The sequence below is a fragment of the Carcharodon carcharias genome, chromosome 14 (genome assembly GCF_017639515.1).
Source record: "Carcharodon carcharias isolate sCarCar2 chromosome 14, sCarCar2.pri, whole genome shotgun sequence".
In the NCBI taxonomy this organism is placed as follows: domain Eukaryota; kingdom Metazoa; phylum Chordata; class Chondrichthyes; order Lamniformes; family Lamnidae; genus Carcharodon; species Carcharodon carcharias.
In genome coordinates this window covers 15,922,668-15,943,992 of record NC_054480.1, presented here as the reverse complement: position 1 = coordinate 15,943,992, position 21,325 = coordinate 15,922,668, and the positions used below count along the sequence as shown (strand labels likewise).

General features: G+C 44.7%; 1 protein-coding gene across 1 annotated transcript in view; it reads right to left on the bottom strand.

The window, feature by feature from the left end:
* Positions 1-21,033, bottom strand: part of LOC121287455 (protein CBFA2T1-like) — a 146,599-nt gene extending 125,566 nt beyond the window's left edge. The window contains exon 1 of the mRNA XM_041205353.1: positions 20,748-21,033. Coding sequence (XP_041061287.1) covers positions 20,748-20,775 — 28 coding nt within the window. The 5' untranslated portion in view covers positions 20,776-21,033. The remainder of the gene's footprint in view (positions 1-20,747) is intronic.
* Between the last annotated feature and the right edge of the window lie 292 nt (positions 21,034-21,325).

The following is a 21,325-nucleotide window of genomic DNA, read 5'->3' as shown; positions in this document are numbered from 1 at the left end:
GAGTTCTTCCCAGTGTCTTGGTCAGTGGTTGTTTCTTAACCATCGCTAAAACAGATTTTCTGGTTATCTGTTGTGCGCAAATTGGCTACCACATTTCCAGAATGATAACAGTGACTACACCTCAAAACTACTTAATGGGCTGTAGGGTAAAGCACATTGGGGCATCCCGAGGTCATGAAAGGTGCTATATAATGCAACCATTTCTCTCTTCTACTTGGGTGACATAGGAGAGTACCATCAAATCCAAGAGGAAGCTGAATAGATATCTGGGTAAAGATTAAATCCATATCGTGACTGTGATTTACATTCTCTCTTCTTCAGCCTTCCTTGAAGTTGCAGGGGAGGTGTGTAAAAGGGCAGCAGCGGGAAAACTGATTATCTTCCCTCTTTACTACATTCCAGAAAGGGCAGACATTCTGGGTTGGTTTCATGGCAACAGAGAGTTTTCCACTACGACTTTCTCCAACTCAGCTCTGTACTGTAGAATTTTTAAAAATATATTCATTCAGGGGGAATGCGGGCAACACTAACATGGCCAGAATTTGTTGCCCATTCCTAACTGCTTTTAACGGAGTGGCTTGTTCCATCATTTCAGAGGGCAGTTAAGAATAACAACGTTGGCATTTCAGGGGGCAGTTAAGAGTAACAACGTTGGCATTTCAGGGGCCAGTTAAGAGTAACAACGTTGGCATTTCAGAGGGCAGTTAAGAGTAACAATGTTGGCATTTCAGGAGGCAGTTAAGAGTAACAACATAGCTATGGGTCTGGAGTCACATGTAGGCTGGACCAGATAAAGATAATGTCCTGAATGGACATTAATAAACCAGATGGGTTTTTATTAAACATCACCATCACTGATACTAGTGTGTTAGTTGTGGCTCAGTTGGTATCAATCTTGCCTCTGAAGCATAAGGTTCTGGGTTCAAGTCCCACTGCGGTGTGTGAGCACTAAAATCTATACTGATTTTCCAGTGTGTTATTGAGGGACTACTGCACTGTCAGTGATTTAAAATCCAAAAGACAGCACCTAAGTCCCATCTACCTGTTCAGATAGATGTGAAAGATTTTTATGGTACTATTTTGAAGCAGAGTAGGGGAGTTCTTCCTGATGTCCTGGCCAATATTTATTCCTCAGTCAACAACACACACAAAAAAAAAAAATTATCTGGTCATTATCTCATTTCTGGTTGTGGGAGCTTGCTGTGCACAAATTGGTTGCTGCACTTCCTATATTACAACAATGACACTTCACAAGTGCCTCATTGACAATTTGAGATGCCCAGTGGTCGTGAAAAGCACTAAATAAATGTAAGTCTTTCCAATTTTCCCCAGATTTAGTTATTAATTGAATTTAAATTTCCTCAGTTGCTGTGATGGGAATTGAACTCATGGCTCTTGATCATTGGTCAGAGCCTCTGAATTACTAGTCTAGTAACAGAACCCCTTTGATAAGAACCCATTAATGTTGGGCTTTAAACTGGGCAAAAAAGACACCATTTTCACAGGCCTATGCTCCACCCATGGCCTCAGAGTGGTTTCTGAAATATATCCAACACCATGTTGGCTCGGCTGATATGTAGGAGTCCCTGGCAACTGAAGCCAAGAATTAGGTCCTGTGCATCCACTAATGACAGGCTTAATGCCTGCTTCATGATTCCCATCCAAAATTCATCAGGGCTGGGCAGATCATGCTCCAGGCACACACTGTTTCGATTCCCCCAGTTCTTCGACACAGAAACCAGATGGCAGAATCAAAGTGCAAGTATCTGAATTTTAACTGACCCTTAAAAAGTTGAAGCAAGAGTTCTTCCCCACAGGACAGACTACAGGCAACTGTTAGCGATGCTCAGCCCCCTTCCTGTCCTCCTATTCCCCCTCCAGAATCCCCCTCCAGGAAAACAAAGGTTCGTATTTATATCGCACTTTTCACAACACACCGCATGGCTCAAAGTGCTTTATAGGCAGTGAAGTACTTTTGAAGTGTAGTTCGTCATTGTAACGTAGAAAATGCGTTGTAACGTAGCAACCAATCTGCACCCAGCACTCACTCACAAACATTAATATGATAACAATCAGATCATCTGTTTTTGGAACATTGATTGAGGGATGAGTGCTGGCCAGGATAACTCCCCACTCTCTCTTCAAACTAGTGTCGTGGGGTCTTTTACATGCATCAAGCAGGCAGCTGGGGCCTCAGCTTAACGTCTCATCCAAAGGACTGCACCTCCAGCAGTGCAGCACCCCCTCAGCCCAGCACTGGAGTGTCAGCCTGGATTTTGTGCTTAAGGTCTCAAGAGTGGGCCCTGAACCAAGAGGAGAATCTTGCAGCGAGCACTACACACTCCCCTGAGGGCTGGTGCCTGCCCTGCCCCCCACCCCCCCCAATCCCAGACACTGGCCCCCTCAAAATCGGTGAGCTGACTCCAAATGCATGACTGGCCGACTGTAGCTTCCCAGAATGACGCTGGCTGACCTGACCTTACTGTCCTTCCCCTCCCATCCTGCTTCACGGAGGATATGACAGGCCTGGGATTGCCCATGTTTGAAGACATTTGCCTGCCGCAAGTGCATTTATTGGTGCAGACAACGGGGTTTGGGTGGGGTGGGGGAGAAGGTGAGCAGGATTGTGCTGTGATGGCTCCTGTGGGTGAACAGCCACCAGGCAGGCAGGGAACTGGGGGGGAGGGGGGGGGGGGGGGGGGGGGGCGGGTTTGGAGGGGCCTGGTGCGGGGTAGGTTGACCACTTGCTGTGGAATCGTATCCAAGCAACCAAGAACGGGGAGAAAAAATTAATAAAAAGACAGACCAAAAAAAAAGAACAGTAAGAAGAGAAAGATAAGACACACCTTAAATGGCTTGTGATGTATGGAAAAGCCTTTCAATGAACGCCTAGCACAACATCTTGACAATGTGAAGAGGAAGTTGCTACCATATCAGAGTTGCTCAAGAGTCTTTTTAAAGTGTTTCACGGCAGACAGTTTTCTGTGAGATACCACTCTCGTGCAGCTGTGAGATAAACTAGATTAGGGAGCAGCGCAGAACCAAAACAAGAACTGCAGCTTCCTCCACCTGAAAGCAGTCTGGCCACGACACACGCTGAAGTTCTCTCACGTCTAGAGAGAGTACAGTATTCGCCAACTGCACTCAGGCTGGGGCCAAACCACTCTGCTGTTAAAAAAAAAGTAAATAGGAACGACTGACATCTTCATTAACAAGTGGGCAAAGGGTGGATGGTGGGGAAGGGAAGGGAGTTGGGGGAGGGGGGGGGCGCGAAGGCGGGGGCAATTAAATCTCCATCCAAGAGGGCTTGCAGAGAAAGCGCTGCAAACAAATAATCCCAGATAAAGCTGACACCAGCAGCTGTGGGAAGTGCCAGACACAAATGTGTCAGTTCTGCAGGAAGTGAACATCTTCAAGTGTGTTTCGTTGAAACCAGGCTGGGGGGGGGGTGAAGGGAAGTTGAGCGGTGGTTTGGGGCGGTTTTCGAGGTGAACATAGACGATGAACTCAGTTTGGATATCAAGCTTTAATAGGATTATGCCCGAGCACATGTTCGAATGAATCATATAGCACAGAAGGAGGCCATTCGGCCCATTTGAGCCTGAGCTGGCTTGTTGCTGGAGCTATCCAACTGATCCCACCCCCGCTGCTCTTTCCCCGTAGCACTAACAATTTTCCCCCTTTGAGTATTTATCCAATTCTTTTTTGGAAGCTACTTTTGAATCAGGTTTCACCAACCTTTCAGGTACCAAATTCCAGATCATAATAACCCGACTCTGTAAAAAAAAAAAAATGATTCCTCATATCACCTCTGGTTCTGTTGCCAATTACCTTAAATCTGTATCCTCTGCCACTGGGAACAGTTTCTTATTTACTTTTTCAAAATCACTCATTATTTTGAACACCTCTATCAAACCTCAACTTAACCTTTCTACCCAAAGAAGGACAATACTAGCTTCTCCAGCCTCTCTACATAACTGAACCCTTAATAACTGAATACCATTCTAGTACACCCTCTCTAAGACCTTGACATATTATTGATGGCGTTTCACGTATACTGACAAATTAAAGAACCAATTTGCATTTATATAGCGCCTTTCACAACTTCAGGATGCCCTAAAGCGCCTTACGGCCAATTAATTACTTACTTTGGGTATCGCAGTAGCCAATCTGTGGACAGCAAGATCCCACAAACAGCAATGTGCTAATAACCAGATTAAGTGCTTCTTTCGTGATGCTGGTTAAGGGATAAATATTGGGCCGGACATCAGGGATTACTCCCCCCAATTCTTCTTCGAAATAGCACTCTGGGATCTTATACGCCCACCCCAAGAAGGTAGACAGGGGCCTCAAGTTTAACCTCTAATCTGAAAGACAGCACCCTCAATGGTGCGACACTGCATCAGAATGTCAGCCTAGATTATGTGCTCAAGTCTCTGGAGCAGGACTTGAACCCACGACCTTCTGATTCCAAGGCGAGCGCATCTGTTTTTTCTGCTTAATTTGCATTCGTTCTCAGGAGGTGATCGATGTTGGCAAACTGCATCTATTACACGTCCCCCAGGTGGGGCTGCCCTCCTGAAATACAGGACCTATAGCAATGCTGCACCCCATGATGGTGTATCCAATGAAAGAGGCACTAGGAACGTCTTAAAGTGCAACACGGGTGTTGCAGTGGGATCCAAGCCCAGCATTGGATGACCAATAAACTGCGGGATAGAATGCAATTTCACCCAATTTCCACGGTGGAATTTGAATTCAACAACTTACATTGATATAGCGCCTTTAAAAGTGGTCATAATGCACCATGACGCTTCACAGGAGCGTCAGCAGACACAGTCTGGATTAGCAGCCCAGTACCATAATTCAGGAGCACACCCTATACAGTTACTGGCTGTCAGTGCCAGACACATGTCTAACAGCAGGGTAGAGGCCACTTGCCCAACTGAAATCAGTGCCAATTCCCTCAATTCAGCATCCGGGATTGGGAAATCATTTTTCACACGGCATTGACGCGATGTCCCCTCGTCCATGAGTCCCAGCAACACGAAACCTCAGCACATTTGCCCCCTCTGAAGGAAGAATGTGCAGGGTTGCAGGAGGCAGGTGGGGGAATGGCCCTAAGGTGCATCCTCATTCGGAGAGCTAGTGCAGACACGATGGGCCAAATGGCCTCTCTCTGCGCTGTAACAATTCTGTGATTATTCCCCCCTTTAAAAACACTTCGGGGGTGGGGTCGGACAAGAGGCAAGTCGCAGGCTCTGTGATCTGCCCAGCTCTTCTAAGTTAATTAACCCTGGGTTTAGCCACAGGAGCATTGCACCAAGGCACCTGGATTTTCACTTCTGCTATGTTGCAGTGGGCGATGCAGGCTCCTCTCTCAGCTGAGGCAGATGGGAACTCGATTTAATCTCTTATGCAGGGAACAGGTGGGATGTGCTTCAACTCAATTCCCTAAGCTGTTCCAGACCTCCCAACCTTCTGGTACAGAGAAGACAGTGCAACTGCATAACAAAAGCCAGCTGACAGCTCACACGATTTCAGGAGTGAAAGAGAGAGAGAGAGAGAGAGAGAGAGCGCTCAGTCATCGGCTGGTCTGGGCTGCCAAAAAAATCTTTTTTTTAACTAAAGGGAAGGAGGGAAAGACCAGCATTTATACAGCACCTCTCTCCAGATCAGGAAGTGCTCTTTTGAAGTGTTGCCACTGCTGTAATGTAGGAAATGCGGCAGCCAATCCACGCACAGCAAGATTCCACCGACAGCGATATGATGGTAACCAGACTGCCTGTTTTTACTGATGTCGTTTGAGGGAGAAGCGTTGGCCACGATGCCAGGGATAACTCCCCTGCTCCCCTTTACACAGTGCCATGGGACTTCTTACCTGAGAGGACGGAAAGGGCTTGTCCCCAGGGTTTAATGTCTCACCAAAAGGTGGCACATCTGACAGTGTCGCACTCCCTCAGTATCACAGCATGGAAGGGTGAGACATCTTAACACCCTGAGATTTTCCCTGCGACATTCACTGAGCTCCCAATCATTCCTGTACCCATTAGGGAAACTCCATGGAAACCACAGAACCATAGAAAAGTTACAGCACAGAAGGAGGCCATTCGGCCCATCTTGTCCATGCCAGCCTGAGGACACCCAGGTGCCCTTTCTAATCCCACCTTCCTGCACCCGGCCCATAGCCCTGCAGCTTACAACACTTAAGGTGCAGATCCAGGTACTTTTTAAAAGGGTTTCTGCCTCTACCACCAACTTGGGCAGTGAATTCCAGACACCCACTACCCTCTGCGTAAAAAAGTTCTTCCTCTTGATCCCCCCCTACACCTTCTGCCACTTATCTTGAATCTACGTCCCCTGGTTCTAGAATTCTCCTTTAATTTTTTTCTCCATTCTTTTCCCTCGAGGTACTGTTGTGCAACAAGCACAGCCTGCACCTTCCGAGTGCTTTGCATAGATGGTCAACACGTTTATTTTCCCCCCCACTGCGCTATAAGGCTCATGCTGATGGCCAGTCCATAGGTCCTGGTCAGGCAACTGCATTCAGAAAGCTCTCCCCTCAACGCTACAGAGTTCCATGTGCCAGGACACAAACACGTGGCCGGAGTGGTTTTAAGAAGACAAACTGACCAGGCGGAAAAAGCAGCACAACCCGAGCATGATCTGGCCCTCACCCCTTCACCCACACCTTCCAGCAGAGATCACTCAGGAGCGGAAATCATGCCCATTTTTATTTCCAAAACCACACCCAGCTCCCCCACCCACCCCCCCAACACCCCCTACCCCTGACAACACCCTTAGCCCATGACAGCGCTGGAGTGTTCTCAGTGCTGCCCCAGCTTACTACACACAGAGCGGGGACTGAACCCGAGTCCCTCCTTCATAACATGGCGCAACACATAGGGGTCAGACTGTCCAGGTTGAATGGACGGTGGCATCTCCGAACAATGTCTTTCGGGTGACTGGTTAAGCCAAGGCCTCATCTGGCCCCCCTCGGCTGGACATAAAAGATCCCATGGCACTGTATTCGAAGAGGAGCGGGGGGAGGTGGAGGGGGGGGTCATCCTCTGTGCCCTGGTCAATATTTATGCCTCAATCAACATCACAAATAAAGGTTAGTCGCAAAGCAGGTGAGTGCAGATGCTGGAAACCTGAAATGAGAACAAAAAGTGCTGCGGGTCAGACAGTATTTGTGGAAAGAGAAACAGAGTACACAATTCAGGTCAATGACCTTTCATCATGTCTTCTGATGACAAGTCATTGACCTGAAGTATTAACGCTGTTTCTCTCTCCGCAGACGCTGTCTGACCTGCTGAGTGTTTCCATCACAAAAGATGTTACCTGGCCATTACACCCTGTTTCCTACATTACAACTGCAACAACACTTCAAAAAAAAAGTACCTTATTAGCTGCAAAGCACTTTGGGGTGGCTGGTGGTCGTGAAAAGCGCTAAATAAATGCAAGTCTCTCTTTCTCAGCGCAAAGTGAGAGATTACTGGAACTTCGGATTGACAATGACAGGAGTCTCTTTAGTTCTCTTCAGAAACATAGATTTAATACTCTACAGTTTCCAAGTGTACATGACTAATACATTAATAAAAGCAAAATACTGCAGAAATCTGAAATAAAAATAGAAAATGCTGGAAAAGCTCAGCAGCATCTGTGGAGACAGAAACAGAGTTAACGTTTCAGAGCTCTGAAGAGTCATACGGACTCGAAACATTAACTCTGTTTCCCCCTCCACAGATGCTGCCGGACCTGCTGAACTTTTCCAGCATTTTCTATGATTAATACTTATATTTGTGAACATAATGGCACAGAAATGTTTATTTGACTTTTGCGCACCTTGTCACTGGACCCTTCCCCATTCACCCTTTGATTCTGCTCTCATCCATCATCCACATCTGTCGGAAGCATTGGGTGGTGATCAGGAATGAGAATCATCATTGGTTTTTTTACCCCTGGCCAGGCAAAGCTCACACTGAGTGAGTGTGGTATTCCTACTCTCACCTCTGGGAGATCAATTAATGCAATACACAATACATCAACTCCCACAATCTCCTTCAAAAGCACTTCCCAATCCTACAACCTCTACCACCTAGAAGGGGAAGACAGCAGGTGCAAGGGAACATCACCATCTGAAAGCTTCCTTCCAAGTCACACACTATCCTGACTTGGAAATATAACCGCCGTTTTCTTCATCACAACTGGCTCAAAGTCCTCATACTGCCTCCCTCACAGCACTGTGGGTGTACCTTCGTCTGGAGGGCTGCAGAGACTGAAGGTGGTGGCTTACCACCACCTTCTCAAGGGCAACCAGGGACCTGGGGTAAATGCTGGCCTTGCCAGAGAGGGCCACAACCCTGGAGTGAATTTTTAAAAACACAAACCAGAAATCAGACATTGCTGCTCTGTGAGGCTGTCTGTCAAACTGAGCCATTAATTCTTTCAACTGACCACAGCAATCAAAACATCACAGAGAAAAACGAAGGTATCACACGGCATCGAATGTTCTGACTTCTTTACATAAAGGTTCTCCGTTGAAAGATAAGGATGTGTGTTGAAAGACAGCTGCAGCTGGATTATGGGTCAATGCAAAAGGGTAACAGTTTCTTGTCATAGACAATTCTTACTGTCAGAGAGAAAAATAAAAGCACGGTGTAAGTGACAGTTTCTGTCTCTGAAACAGTATAGGAACTGATGGAGTAATATCGTGTCAGAAGATGATTTTTTTTTTGGGGAGGGCGTGTTTGACCAGAACAAATTCTCTTTTGGTCGGAACCCTTTTTAAAGAACTTGTCGTGAGAAAAGAAAATGATCACAGATCGTGCCGAATAAGCCAACACAGTGTATAAGTTGACCCCATTTTTCTGGTCCCAAAAATCGTCTTTTTGCATAAACTTGACATACAAGTTGACCCACCCCCACCACCCCACTTTTTAGCCCCTTTTTCATTCTATACTCACATTAATGGCTACCCTTAATTTTCCTTCCCACAGATGCATGTCTTACTTACCTTATAGCTGGGCACAAGCCATCGACAAGCAACATGGCCCCCACCCACCCCCCCACCCCGTGGTGAACGACAAAGAGAAGTGAGTTTTCCAACAGCGCAAATGTTGTACGATGCTGGTTTCGAGCTAAAAGTCTTTAACATTTGCGGACTCATCGAATAACTGTGCGCTGCAGCGAGGGAATTTAGTACTGGTGCAAGAATGGAAGAAGGAGGAATCCATCCTGAAGAAGATGGCCAAGACCAAATACGTCATGAGAGCAGCGAACCAGCCACTGGCCTGATCTTGAGAAGTATATATCGGGGTGGGTCCTCGAAATTGCCAGGATTATCAGCAGAAATGCAACGTGCATACATGCACTTAAATGGACCAAAACCACACCCCCCCACCCCCCGAGCTTAGCAATGATTTCAGAGCTAGTTGGCATGGCTGCTTTATGGAAGAAAGATGTCTAGTGTTGTGACAGAAGACCAAGATCGCTCAGAGACCATTAAAAGATGGTATGGGGAGGGAGCAGGAAAGTGTGCAGAATTGGACAGATCTTTCAAAGACCTGGCACAAGAATGATGGGCTGAATGGCCTCCTAGTGTGCTGTATGATTCTATGACCTGTTTTATTTTTAAAGGGGGGGGTGTAGAGAGAGGTGTGACTGTGTCATTATGTCGCTGATCGCATTTTCAACTCCTGCAAATATCTAGCGTTCAGCTTCGAACTGAGAATTAAAAGGATCTTTGCCGATCTTCAGTGTGTGTGTGCTGTAAACATCTGCTGCTTACAGAACCTGTGCTAGTCCCAAATCCCAAAGGAGTGACAACCTCACGGCAGAGCCATGTAGTTGCGTTTTTCTGTTCCCCCATCCCCACCCTGCACGAGGCCAATCATGCTGGATTATGATGGCCCCCATTCCCAGCCCAGAACAACTCTCCCAGAAGCACTGTGAGGGAAATGGGAGGCTGCACAGCCTGAGTTTTCCAACAGTTTAAGTTTCCACGGGGTGGGTGAATCATGAGGGCCTATCTCCCAAGCTTTAGCGACTCCTCCTTCGGCCACCCTTCGATACTACCCAGTAGGTGCTACTAAATCGCAACATTAATGCTTGCATTTATCTAGTGCCTTTAACAAGCATTAGGGTAGGTGACTAAATTAGAGAGGCGTGGCATTGTCACTGGACTCATATTCCAGGGACTCAGGGTAATGTTCTGGGGACCTGGGTTCAAATCCCACCAATAAAAATCTGGAATTAAAAAAGTCTAATGATGACCATGAAACCATTGCCAATTGTCGTAAAAACCCGTCTGGTTCACTAATGTCCTTTAGGGAAGGGAATCTGCTATCCTTAGCTGGTCTGGCCTACGTGTGACTCCAGACCCACAGCAACGTGGTTGACCCCTAACTGCCCTCTGAGCAAGGGCAATTAGGGATGGGCAATAAATGCTGTGTGATGTCAGTGATGCCCACATCCCATGAATGAATTTTTTTTTTTAAATCACAGGCGCATAATCAGAAAAAAATCTGACAGTCAGGCATTAGGTGATTAAACATTTAGTCAAAGATGTGGATTTTAAGAAATGTCTTGAAATGGAGACAGAGGCAGAAAGACTTAGGGAGAGAATTCCTGAGCGTGGGGCCCAGGCAGCTGAAGGCTATTTCCCAACTACCTCCTCAACAGCTTGGGCAAGTCTGCACAGGCCGGTGGAAACTAAGCCATGTCTCTGGCCTCTACAGAATGAATCCGGGTGATTTTAAAATCGATCTTGCCAATGTCTAAAAGAAATACAATGGTGGTAGCAATTTGAGCCAAACTTGAGTGTCTCTCACTAGTCCCACCATAACCTGTATCCTGCTGTCAGTTATGGCTCAGTAGGTCATGGTTCTATTCGGAAGAGGAGCCTGGGGAGTTCTCCCTGGCACCCTGGTCAACACTTAATCCCTCTATCAACATCACTACAAAACAGATTATCTAGTCATTATCACATAACTGTTTTTGGAAGCGTGCTGTGTGCAAATTGACTGCCGGTGTTTTTTACATTCCAACAGTGACTACACTTTAAAAGTACTTCATTGGGTGTAAAGCATTTTGGAAAGTCCTGATGTCGTCAATGATCACTATATGAATACAAGTTTATTCTAGCCTTCCATTTAAGCTTGCCAGTTTACTGCTGACTTTGGAGATCGCTACGGGGATGGATGAAGTATTTGCAGTATCAATCTTCACATAGCTAAAAAGCGTTAGAGGAAAATAGCCTCTTGTTCATTATACCACCAGTCAGAAAACATCTGCAAATGTTGCACTCTTGCTGCTGCTCACTGTGTGTGTGTGTCGGGTCAGTCTGTAAGGCAGCTTTCATTGGGCCACCCAGCAGTCCAGGAAACTGAAGTACAGTAGAATCCTGTTAAACATGGACAGCAACAGGAATTTCTGCTGGGGGGGGGGGGGGGTGCATGCAAGGGCACACTCATTCACAAACGTGGTCAGCATGGGGCCCATTGCTGTCGTATCAAGTGCCTGGGGGAGGGAATAGAGAGTTCAACCCCCCCCCACCCCTTAGCGGCAACCAGTTGGGCAAGTTATTATTACAGGGCTGACTGCAGCAAGGCTATAAGCAACACTGCTTATAAGAGGATGTGACACCATTAATGTATCCACCTACCAGTGAGAGATAAATCAAGAGGAATTTCTAAATGCTGAAGAACAAGGGACTGTGGAGGAGCAATGAGGTTTGGGCATCCAAGCACACAAATCATTTAAAGCTAGTAGCCAGATACAAAAAAAAAAGCAATCAAAAAGGCTAATGGAATGTTGGCCTTTATCTCAAGGGGGCTGAAATACAAGGGGGAGGAATATGCTTCAGCTGTATAGCGCTCTGTTCATACCCCAACCGAGGTACTGCCATCAATTCTAAACACCACATTGCAGGAAGGGTGTATTGGCCTTGGCCTTGGAGGGGGTGGAACACACATATTTACCAGAATGATACTGGGGCTAAAAGGATTAAATTGGAGGACAAATTGCACAAACTTGCCTTGTATTCCCCTGAATTTTTAAGATTGAGGGGTGATTCGATCTAACTGCTTTAAATACGAACATATGAATTAAGGGCAGGAGTGGGCCACTCTGCCCTTCAAGTCTGCTCTGCCCTTCAACAAGATCAAGGTTGATCTGATTGTAACCTCAACTCCACATTCCCGCCTATACCCCTGATAGCCTTTCATCCCCTTGTTAATCAAGAATCCATCTCCCTCTGCCTTAAAAATATTCAAAGACTCTTCTTCCACCGCCTTTTGATTAAGAGGGTTCCAAAGACTCACATCTCTCTCGGAGAAAATATTTCTCCTCATCTCTGTCCTAAAAAAAGTGGCCCTTAGTACTAGATTCTCCCACAAGAGGAAACATCTTCTCCACATCAACCCTGCCAAGGCTCCTCAGGATCTTATAACTTTAATATTAATATTAAAAGGGATTTGATAGGGTAGATATGGTGAAACTATTTTTTCTGGTGGGGGGAGGGGAAGGGGGAGGGGGAGGAGGAAGGTGAAGGAGGGGGGAGGAGAGGGCGGGAGGAGGGGGGGGGAGGACGGGGGGTGGGGGAGGACAGCGGGGGGGACATAATCTAATATCAGACCTAGGCCATTTTTCACACAAAGGGTGGTAAAAATCTGTAAGTTTCTGCCCCGAAAGGCTTGAACAGTGAAGCATCTTAAAGGGGCTGAATGGCCTTTGCCTACTCCTAGATTCTTCTATGTATCATTGGGATACGTATATAAAACAATCCATACGTTTACTGAGATAAAGGCAAAAAACTGCAGATGCTGGAAATCCAAAACAAAAACAAAAATACCTGGAAAAACTCAGCAGGTCTGGCAGCATCTGCGGAGAGGGACACAGTTAACATTTCGAGTCCGTATGACTCTTCAACAGAACTAAGTAAAAATAGAAGAGAGGTGAAATATAAGCTGGTTTAAGGGGTGGGGGAGACAAGTAGAGCTGGATAGAGGGCCAGTGATAGGTGAAGATAACCAAAAGATGTCATAGACAAAAGGACAAAGAGGTGTTGATGGTGGTGATATTAGCTAAGGAATGTGCTAATGGTGACATTAAGGGTAGAAAGCAGGACAAGCAAGATACAGATAGCCCTAGTGGGGGTGGGGTGGAGGGAAGGGATCGAAATAGGCTAAAATGTAGAGATAAAGCAATGGATGGAAATACATTTAAAAATAATGGAAAAAGGTGGGAAAAGAAAAATCTATATAAATTATTGGAAAAAGGGAGATCGGAAAGGGGGTCGGGATGGAGGAGAGAGTTCATGATCTAAAGTTGTTACTGACTGTGTATATAACTGTGTCTTCATCAGATACCACACTGGTCCTGACTCACTGGAAACAGTCAAATCTATTGCCTTTGCCTGCTGGCATTAGCTCGGTACTTGACTTGTCACAGACTTCATCCCCCTCCCTGGTTGCTGTTTCTAATGGAACCTAACTGTTTGCAGGCTCGAGAGTCCCGTTCAACCTGGAGTTGAGTTTTGCAATCCTGCATCCTCTCGGTCAGAAAGACCACTTACTTTCACCTCCTTCACACTGCCTCTCTCAAGTCACCATGTCAGCTCATCTGCTGTTCAAACCCTCCATTTGTGCCCTTGTCAAGTGTCTACATCAGAAAGCTGAGTTCAAGCCCCTCTCCAGGGGCCTGGGCACATAATCTAGGCCAGGGGGTGGCAACCTTTCTGACCTGATTGTCCCTTTTAAAAAAAAATTGCATAAAATAAAAACCAATTGGGAGCTGCAAGATGAAAATTCAGCATTTCTAAACCAAATGTGTGGAATGTTGCCAAGTGTCTCTGGTAGAATGCATAAATTTGTGCATGCAATAAATAAAATACTGAATTTATGTATCAATAGAAAAAAAGACTTAACTCTGAATTTTCATGTTTTTTGACTTTCTTTTCCAAAATAATTTTGGCAGAAAAGTCAACTTTAAAACAAACTTTAACTTAGGATAACTAAGAGAACTTTTTTGTCTATTGATCCTTGTGATTAAGAAAAAGCTTCTAAAGGCACATTCAGAATAATTCATCATCTCAGCTATACTGGAAATGATAATGTTCGCAACCAAACCTGTTCCTCGAAGTAAAGGCATTACCTATACCACTCAAATAGGTTTATTTAGAGCACAATGATGCTCAGAGAGCCAGTGCAGACACGATGGGCCAAATGGCCTCCTTCTTCACCATAACAATTCTGTGATTCTAGTTAAAATGATCATTTGAAACCATAAGGAGCAGCATAATGATTCGTCTTTTATCCCCACAATAACAACACTGCTCTCACTTTTCTGGACTTAATTTAACTTGACTTAAATGTGATCCAACTGGAAAAGGTTGAGAGTTGCAAACGAAATGTCAAAGAGCTGCATATGATTCCAGAGCCAGATCGCAGACCCCTGGTCTAAGCTGATACTCCAGTGCAGTACTGAGGAAGCACTGTACAATCAAAGCTGCTATCTATCAACAGGACCATTAAACTGGCATCCCATCTGCCCTCTCACGGGGAGCTAAAATATTTCAAGCTACTATTTGAAGAGCAAGGGAGTTCAAGGTCTTGGTCAACATTTGATCCTCAACCAACACCACCAAAACATATCGAGCTATTTATTTTTAATTTACTGTTTGTAAATTGGCTGCCATGTTTGCCCACATTACAACAGTTGACTACACCTCAAAAGTACTTCAACGGCAGTGCAGTGTCTTGGGACATCTGGAAGTCAGCCAAGGTGCGATGTAAATGTAAGTTCTTTCCTTCTTTTGCTTCGGTGCTTTCCTGGTTGGGCTCCTGTCCTTCAGCTTCTGAACTTCAGCTCATAAAAGGAAGAAAGACCTGCAATTCTACAGCACTTCTCATGATCATCGGAGGTCTCAAAGTGCTTTGCAGACAACGAAATGCTTTTGAAGTGCAGTCACTGTAGTAATGTAGGAAACACAGCAACCAATTTGTGCACAGTAAACTCCCACAAACAGCAAAGTGACAATTGCCCGATAAAATCTGTTTTGTTTGATGCTGATTGAAGGTAAATATTGTCCAGGACACCGGGGGTAACTCCTCTGCTCTTCTTTGAAATAGTGTCATGGGATCTTTTACACCCACCAGAGCAGGCAGATGGGACCTTGGCTTAATGTCTCATCTGAAAGACGGCACCTCTGACAGTACAGCACTCCTTCAGTCCTGCACTGGAGTGTCAGCCTTGATTTTTTTGGTGCTCAAGCCCTGGAGTGAGGACTTGTACCTGAAACCTTATGATTCAGAGGTGAGAGTGCTACCAACTGAGGCATGGCTGACACACCTAAAACTTTACTGTACCAAGTCCCATTGCCTCATCTCACCTTCTCTCAGTAACCTCTTGCTGCCCCATAACCCCAGCTCCTCTTACCTGGCCACACTGCGCCTTATTCCTTTCACAAGTGTGCAACTGCAGCAAGTCGTTAGCAAAGCTGCTAGAATGTTATCATTTATCGCAAGGGGAATTGAATACAAGAGTAGGGAGGTTATGTCTCAGTTATATAGGGCATTGGCGAGACTACATCTGGAATACTGCATTGGTCTCCTTATTCAAGGAAGGATGTAAATGCATTAGAAGCAGTTCAGAGAAAGTTTACTAGATTAATATCTGGAATGGGAGGGTTGTCTTATGAGGAAAGGTTGGACAGGCTGGGCTTGTATCGGCTGGAGTTTAGAAGAGTAAGAGGCGACTTGAATGAATCATATAAGATCCTGAGGCGTCTTGACAGGGTGAATGTCGAGAGGCTGTTTCCTCTTGTGGGAAAATCTAGAACTCGGTGTGACTGTTTTAAAATAAGGGCTTGTCCATTTAGGACAGAGATGATGAAAATTGTTTTTTCCCAGAGGGTTGAGAGACTTTGGAATTCTCTTCATCAAAGGATGGTTGAAGCAGAGTCCTTGAATATCTTTAAGGCAGAGGTAGATGGATTCTTGATAAGCAAAGGGGTGAAAGGTTATCGGGGGTAGGCTGGAATGTGGGGTTAAAATCAGATCAGCCATGATCTTATTGAATGGCGAAGCAGGCCAGAGGGGTAGAGCAGCCTACTCCTGCTCCTAATTCGTATGTTTGTACGTACATACCTACTATTGGCAGCTGTGCTTTCACCCACCTAAGCCCCACACTCATGATTTGCCTCTGTAAACCTCTCCAACATCCAACACCCCCCCCACCTTAAAAGCCTCCTTAAAACATTCATTTTTACCAAACCTTTGTTCACTTTTCCTCACCTGATTTAGTGTCTGTTATTCCCTCATGCCTCCACCAAGTGCCTTGTGAGGTTTCTCCATGTTATTAGGTGCCAACAAAAATGCAAGTTACACATAAAACAGATACCCGTGGGAAGCAGCCTTGGCAGAAGCACATCATGTTGTAAAGTAATCACAACTTAATAACTGGGCGAAGAATCTAGTTTCATAGGAGCACGATTCTCCAACATTAAGATGCACAGGTGAAGAAGGACAATCCTACTGGATTCCCCAATAAAACCAGGTAAGAAGCTGATCCTGGAAAAGTCTGGAACTGATGAAGGAGCCATGTGCCTGGAGTTGTGTTGGGCCAAGTAAATAAAGACAGGAAAAGGAAGCAAGACATTTGTCCACTTATGCCTGGTGGCTCTTAAAAATAGGGCTAAAAATTTAGAGAGTAAATGACGGAGCAGAAATGCCAGAATGAATGCAAGAACAGAGAACGGCAGCAGTAAATTGAGAGTTGTCACTTGTGAATCACTGAGTTAGACGTTAGATTAGAATTGAGAGGGTACTTGTTGAGAGACTATTTCCCAAGGCTGAGTGTCCAGAACCAGGGGTCACAGCATCAAGATAACATGTTGCATATTTACGAATGAGATGAGGAGATTTTTCATCCTTCAGAGGGTTGTGGATCTTTGGAACCCTTTATCCTAGAGATTTGTGGTTGTTCAGTCATTGAGCATATTCAGGACAGGGATCAATAGATTTTTGGATAATAAAGGGATGTGGGTTAATGTAAGAAGGTGGAGTTGAAGTAGAAGATTAGCCATGATATAATTGAATGGCAGAGCAGGGTCAAAGTGCAGAATGGCCTATTCTGCTTCTCTTTCTTATTTTATCACTGCCTGAAAAACTGCACCATTATTTACTGAGTATCTAATAGATATGGCAAAATGAAAGACCATATACAACCCATTACGCAGTGCATTGCCATGACCATGCAACAAACATTGTACCACAACTGGATATTTCCTTAACAAATATCAGACCGTTCCTGATCGTGTATACGACAGGTACAGGACAGTTCCTGATCGTGTATACGACAGGTAAGGACTGTCCCTGACTCCGTACATCAGACCATTCCTGACTGTGGATACAACAGATAGAGACCATTCCTGACTGTGGATACAACAGATAGAGACCATTCCTGACTGTGGATACAACAGATAGAGACCATTCCTGACTGTGGATACAACAGATAGAGACCATTCCTGACTGTGGATACAACAGATAGAGACCATTCCTGACTGTGGATACAACAGTTAGAGACCATTCCTGACTGTGGATATAACAGATATATACACAGTCAGGAATGGTCTGTATTTGTTGTATACACAGTCAGGAATGGTCTCTATCTGTTATATACACAGTCAGGAATGGTCTCTATCTGTTATACACACAGTCAGGAATGGTCTGTAGCTGTTATATACACAGTCAGGAATGGTCTGTAGCTGTTATATACACAGTCAGGAATGGTCTCTAACAGCTACAGACCATTCCTGACTATGTATATAACAGATAGAGACCATTCCTGACTGTGTGTATAACAGATAGAGACCATTCCTGACTGTGTATATAACAGATAGAGACCATTCCTGACTGTGTGTATAACAGATACAGACCATTCCTGACTGTGTGTATAACAGATAGAGACCATTCCTGACTGTGTGTATAACAGATACAGACCATTCCTGACTGTGTGTATAACAGATACAGACCATTCCTGACTGTGTGTATAACAGATACAGACCATTCCTGACTGTGTGTATAACAGATACAGACCATTCCTGACTGTGTGTATAACAGATACAGACCATTCCTGACTGTGTGTATAACAGATACAGACCATTCCTGACTGTGTATATAACAGATACAGACCATTCCTGACAGTGTGTATAACAGATAGAGACCATTCCTGACAGTGTGTATAACAGATAGAGACCATTCCTGACAGTGTGTATAACAGATAGAGACCATTTCTGACTGTGTGTATAACAGATAGAGACCATTTCTGACAGTGTGTATAACAGATAGAGACCATTCCTGACTGTGTGTATAACAGATAGAGACCATTCCTGACTGTGTGTATAACAGATACAGACCATTCCTGACTGTGTGTATAACAGATACAGACCATTCCTGACTGTGTGTATAACAGATACAGACCATTCCTGACTGTGTGTATAACAGATACAGACCATTCCTGACTGTGTGTATAACAGATACAGACCATTCCTGACTGTGTGTATAACAGATACAGACCATTCCTGACTGTGTGTATAACAGATACAGACCATTCCTGACTGTGTGTGTAACAGATACAGACCATTCCTGACTGTGTGTATAACAGATACAGACCATTCCTGACTGTGTGTATAACAGATACAGACCATTCCTGACTGTGTGTATAACAGATACAGACCATTCCTGACTGTGTGTATAACAGATACAGACCATTCCTGACTGTGTGTATAACAGATACAGACCATTCCTGACTGTGTGTATAACAGATACAGACCATTCCTGACTGTGTGTGTAACAGATACAGACCATTCCTGACTGTGTGTGTAACAGATACAGACCATTCCTGACTGTGTGTATAACAGATACAGACCATTCCTGACTGTGTGTATAACAGATACAGACCATTCCTGACTGTGTGTATAACAGATACAGACCATTCCTGACTGTGTGTATAACAGATACAGACCATTCCTGACTGTGTGTATAACAGATACAGACCATTCCTGACTGTGTGTATAACAGATACAGACCATTCCTGACTGTGTGTATAACAGATACAGACCATTCCTGACTGTGTGTATAACAGATACAGACCATTCCTGACTGTGTGTATAACAGCTACAGACCATTCCTGACTGTGTGTATAACAGCTACAGACCATTCCTGACTGTGTGTATAACAGCTACAGACCATTCCTGACTGTGTGTATAACAGCTACAGACCATTCCTGACTGTGTGTATAACAGCTACAGACCATTCCTGACTGTGTGTATAACAGATACAGACCATTCCTGACTGTGTGTATAACAGATACAGACCATTCCTGACTGTGTGTATAACAGATACAGACCATTCCTGACTGTGTGTACAACAGATACAGACCATTCCTGACTGTGTGTACAACAGATACAGACCATTCCTGACTGTGTATATAACAGATACAGACCATTCCTGACTGTGTATATAACAGATAGAGACCATTCCTGACTGTGTATATAACAGATAGAGACCATTCCTGACTGTGTGTATAACAGATAGAGACCATTCCTGACTGTGTATATAACAGATAGAGACCATTCCTGACAGCGTGTATAACAGATAGAGACCATTCCTGACTGTGTATATAACAGATAGAGACCATTCCTGACTGTGTATATAACAGATAGAGACCATTCCTGACTGTGTATATAACAGATAGAGACCATTCCTGACTGTGTATATAACAGATACAGACCATTCCTGACTGTGTATATAACAGATAGAGACCATTCCTGACTGTGTATATAACAGATAGAGACCATTCCTGACTGTGTATATAACAGATAGAGACCATTCCTGACTGTGTGTATAACAGATAGAGACCATTCCTGACTGTGTATATAACAGATAGAGACCATTCCTGACTGTGTATATAACAAATAGAGACCATTCCTGACTGTGTATATAACAGATAGAGACCATTTCTGACTGTGTATATAACAGATAGAGAGCACTGTTCTGAACAGTTATGCAACTACAGTTTGGTGCAAGGTAAAATGCGAGGAACGCAAAATACATTTACAAGTCAAAAACAAGTTCAAGATCAACTGTTACGGAGTAAACAATTAAATGGTGCAGATTAAACAGATATCCTGTGTTGTGCGTTATTGATAGGCAAATACAAGAAAAATGAATCTATAAGGGAATTGTGCTCGACTCAGTTTTTTAAGAATCAAATTGAAATATAACTGCAAGCAGTTGCACGTTCTATTGTTTTAATTTGCACTCTACATATTAAAAAAAAGGACAAGGATTATAACCCGGTCCTCAGAAAGACATGGCCAGCTCAGCGCACTGAGTGCATACCCCCATCTGTCACATTGCCCAAGGACAGGAGAACACAATGACCACGTTTAGCATCAACACACGGCACGTACTCAAACCCTCGGAAAAAAGTTGTGCAGAGTCCCAGAGCAACATGTCACACACTGACTATTTCTCTCTTTTTGATCAATTATCTTTAAGGAGTTTTTTTTTAAAGTTGGTCGGTGGGGGGAGGGGGGGACCTTCAACCTCTCCGGTGAACATTTTTGGAAATAGAAAGTTTACGATCTTGCCCCCATCGCGCTCCATTCCCATCAGAACCGAACAAAGACAAGTCCCACTTCAGCAGTTTAACAAAGTGAAAGAGCAGAGTTTACTCACCCTGGTAAGAGCCAGAAATTCCCACCATTTCCAATGATCTCTCAGAGTGGGGGAAAGTTTCGCAGTGAGAGGGGTGACCGACAGTTCCGACCAGGAATAAAAGATCCACTTTGCCTTGCAGTGACTGTATGAAGTTGTGTGTGTGAGTGAGTGTGTCTTTTTGCCCTGTGTGTGTGTGTGTGTGTGTCTCTCTCTCTCTGACTGTGACTTCACCGCTGAAGGAGCTCCTAGTGTCTGATTGATTCTCCAGCCCTCGGATAGAAACGAGCAAGAGACCTGACTTCAAAGACACAGACTCCACCAATGTCTGCAGCAAGGGGGCTGGAACCTCCAAGCGACACAGAGATTTCCCCCTTCACGCGCCAGTTGAAGAAAGGGCCGAGTTAGCAGGCAGGGCGGACTTTCTATTCCAAAACCCCCAACGCCCCATTTTCTGCATGTCCTCTGGCATTTCCCAGAACACTTGAAAATTTCGTTCGTATCTAAACAAGTACTTCCCCCCCCCCCCCCCCGCTTCTCTTGTGGAAATTATTTTCTAAAAACCCAGAAGTAACTAACTCGAAAGAGCAAAGGGAACA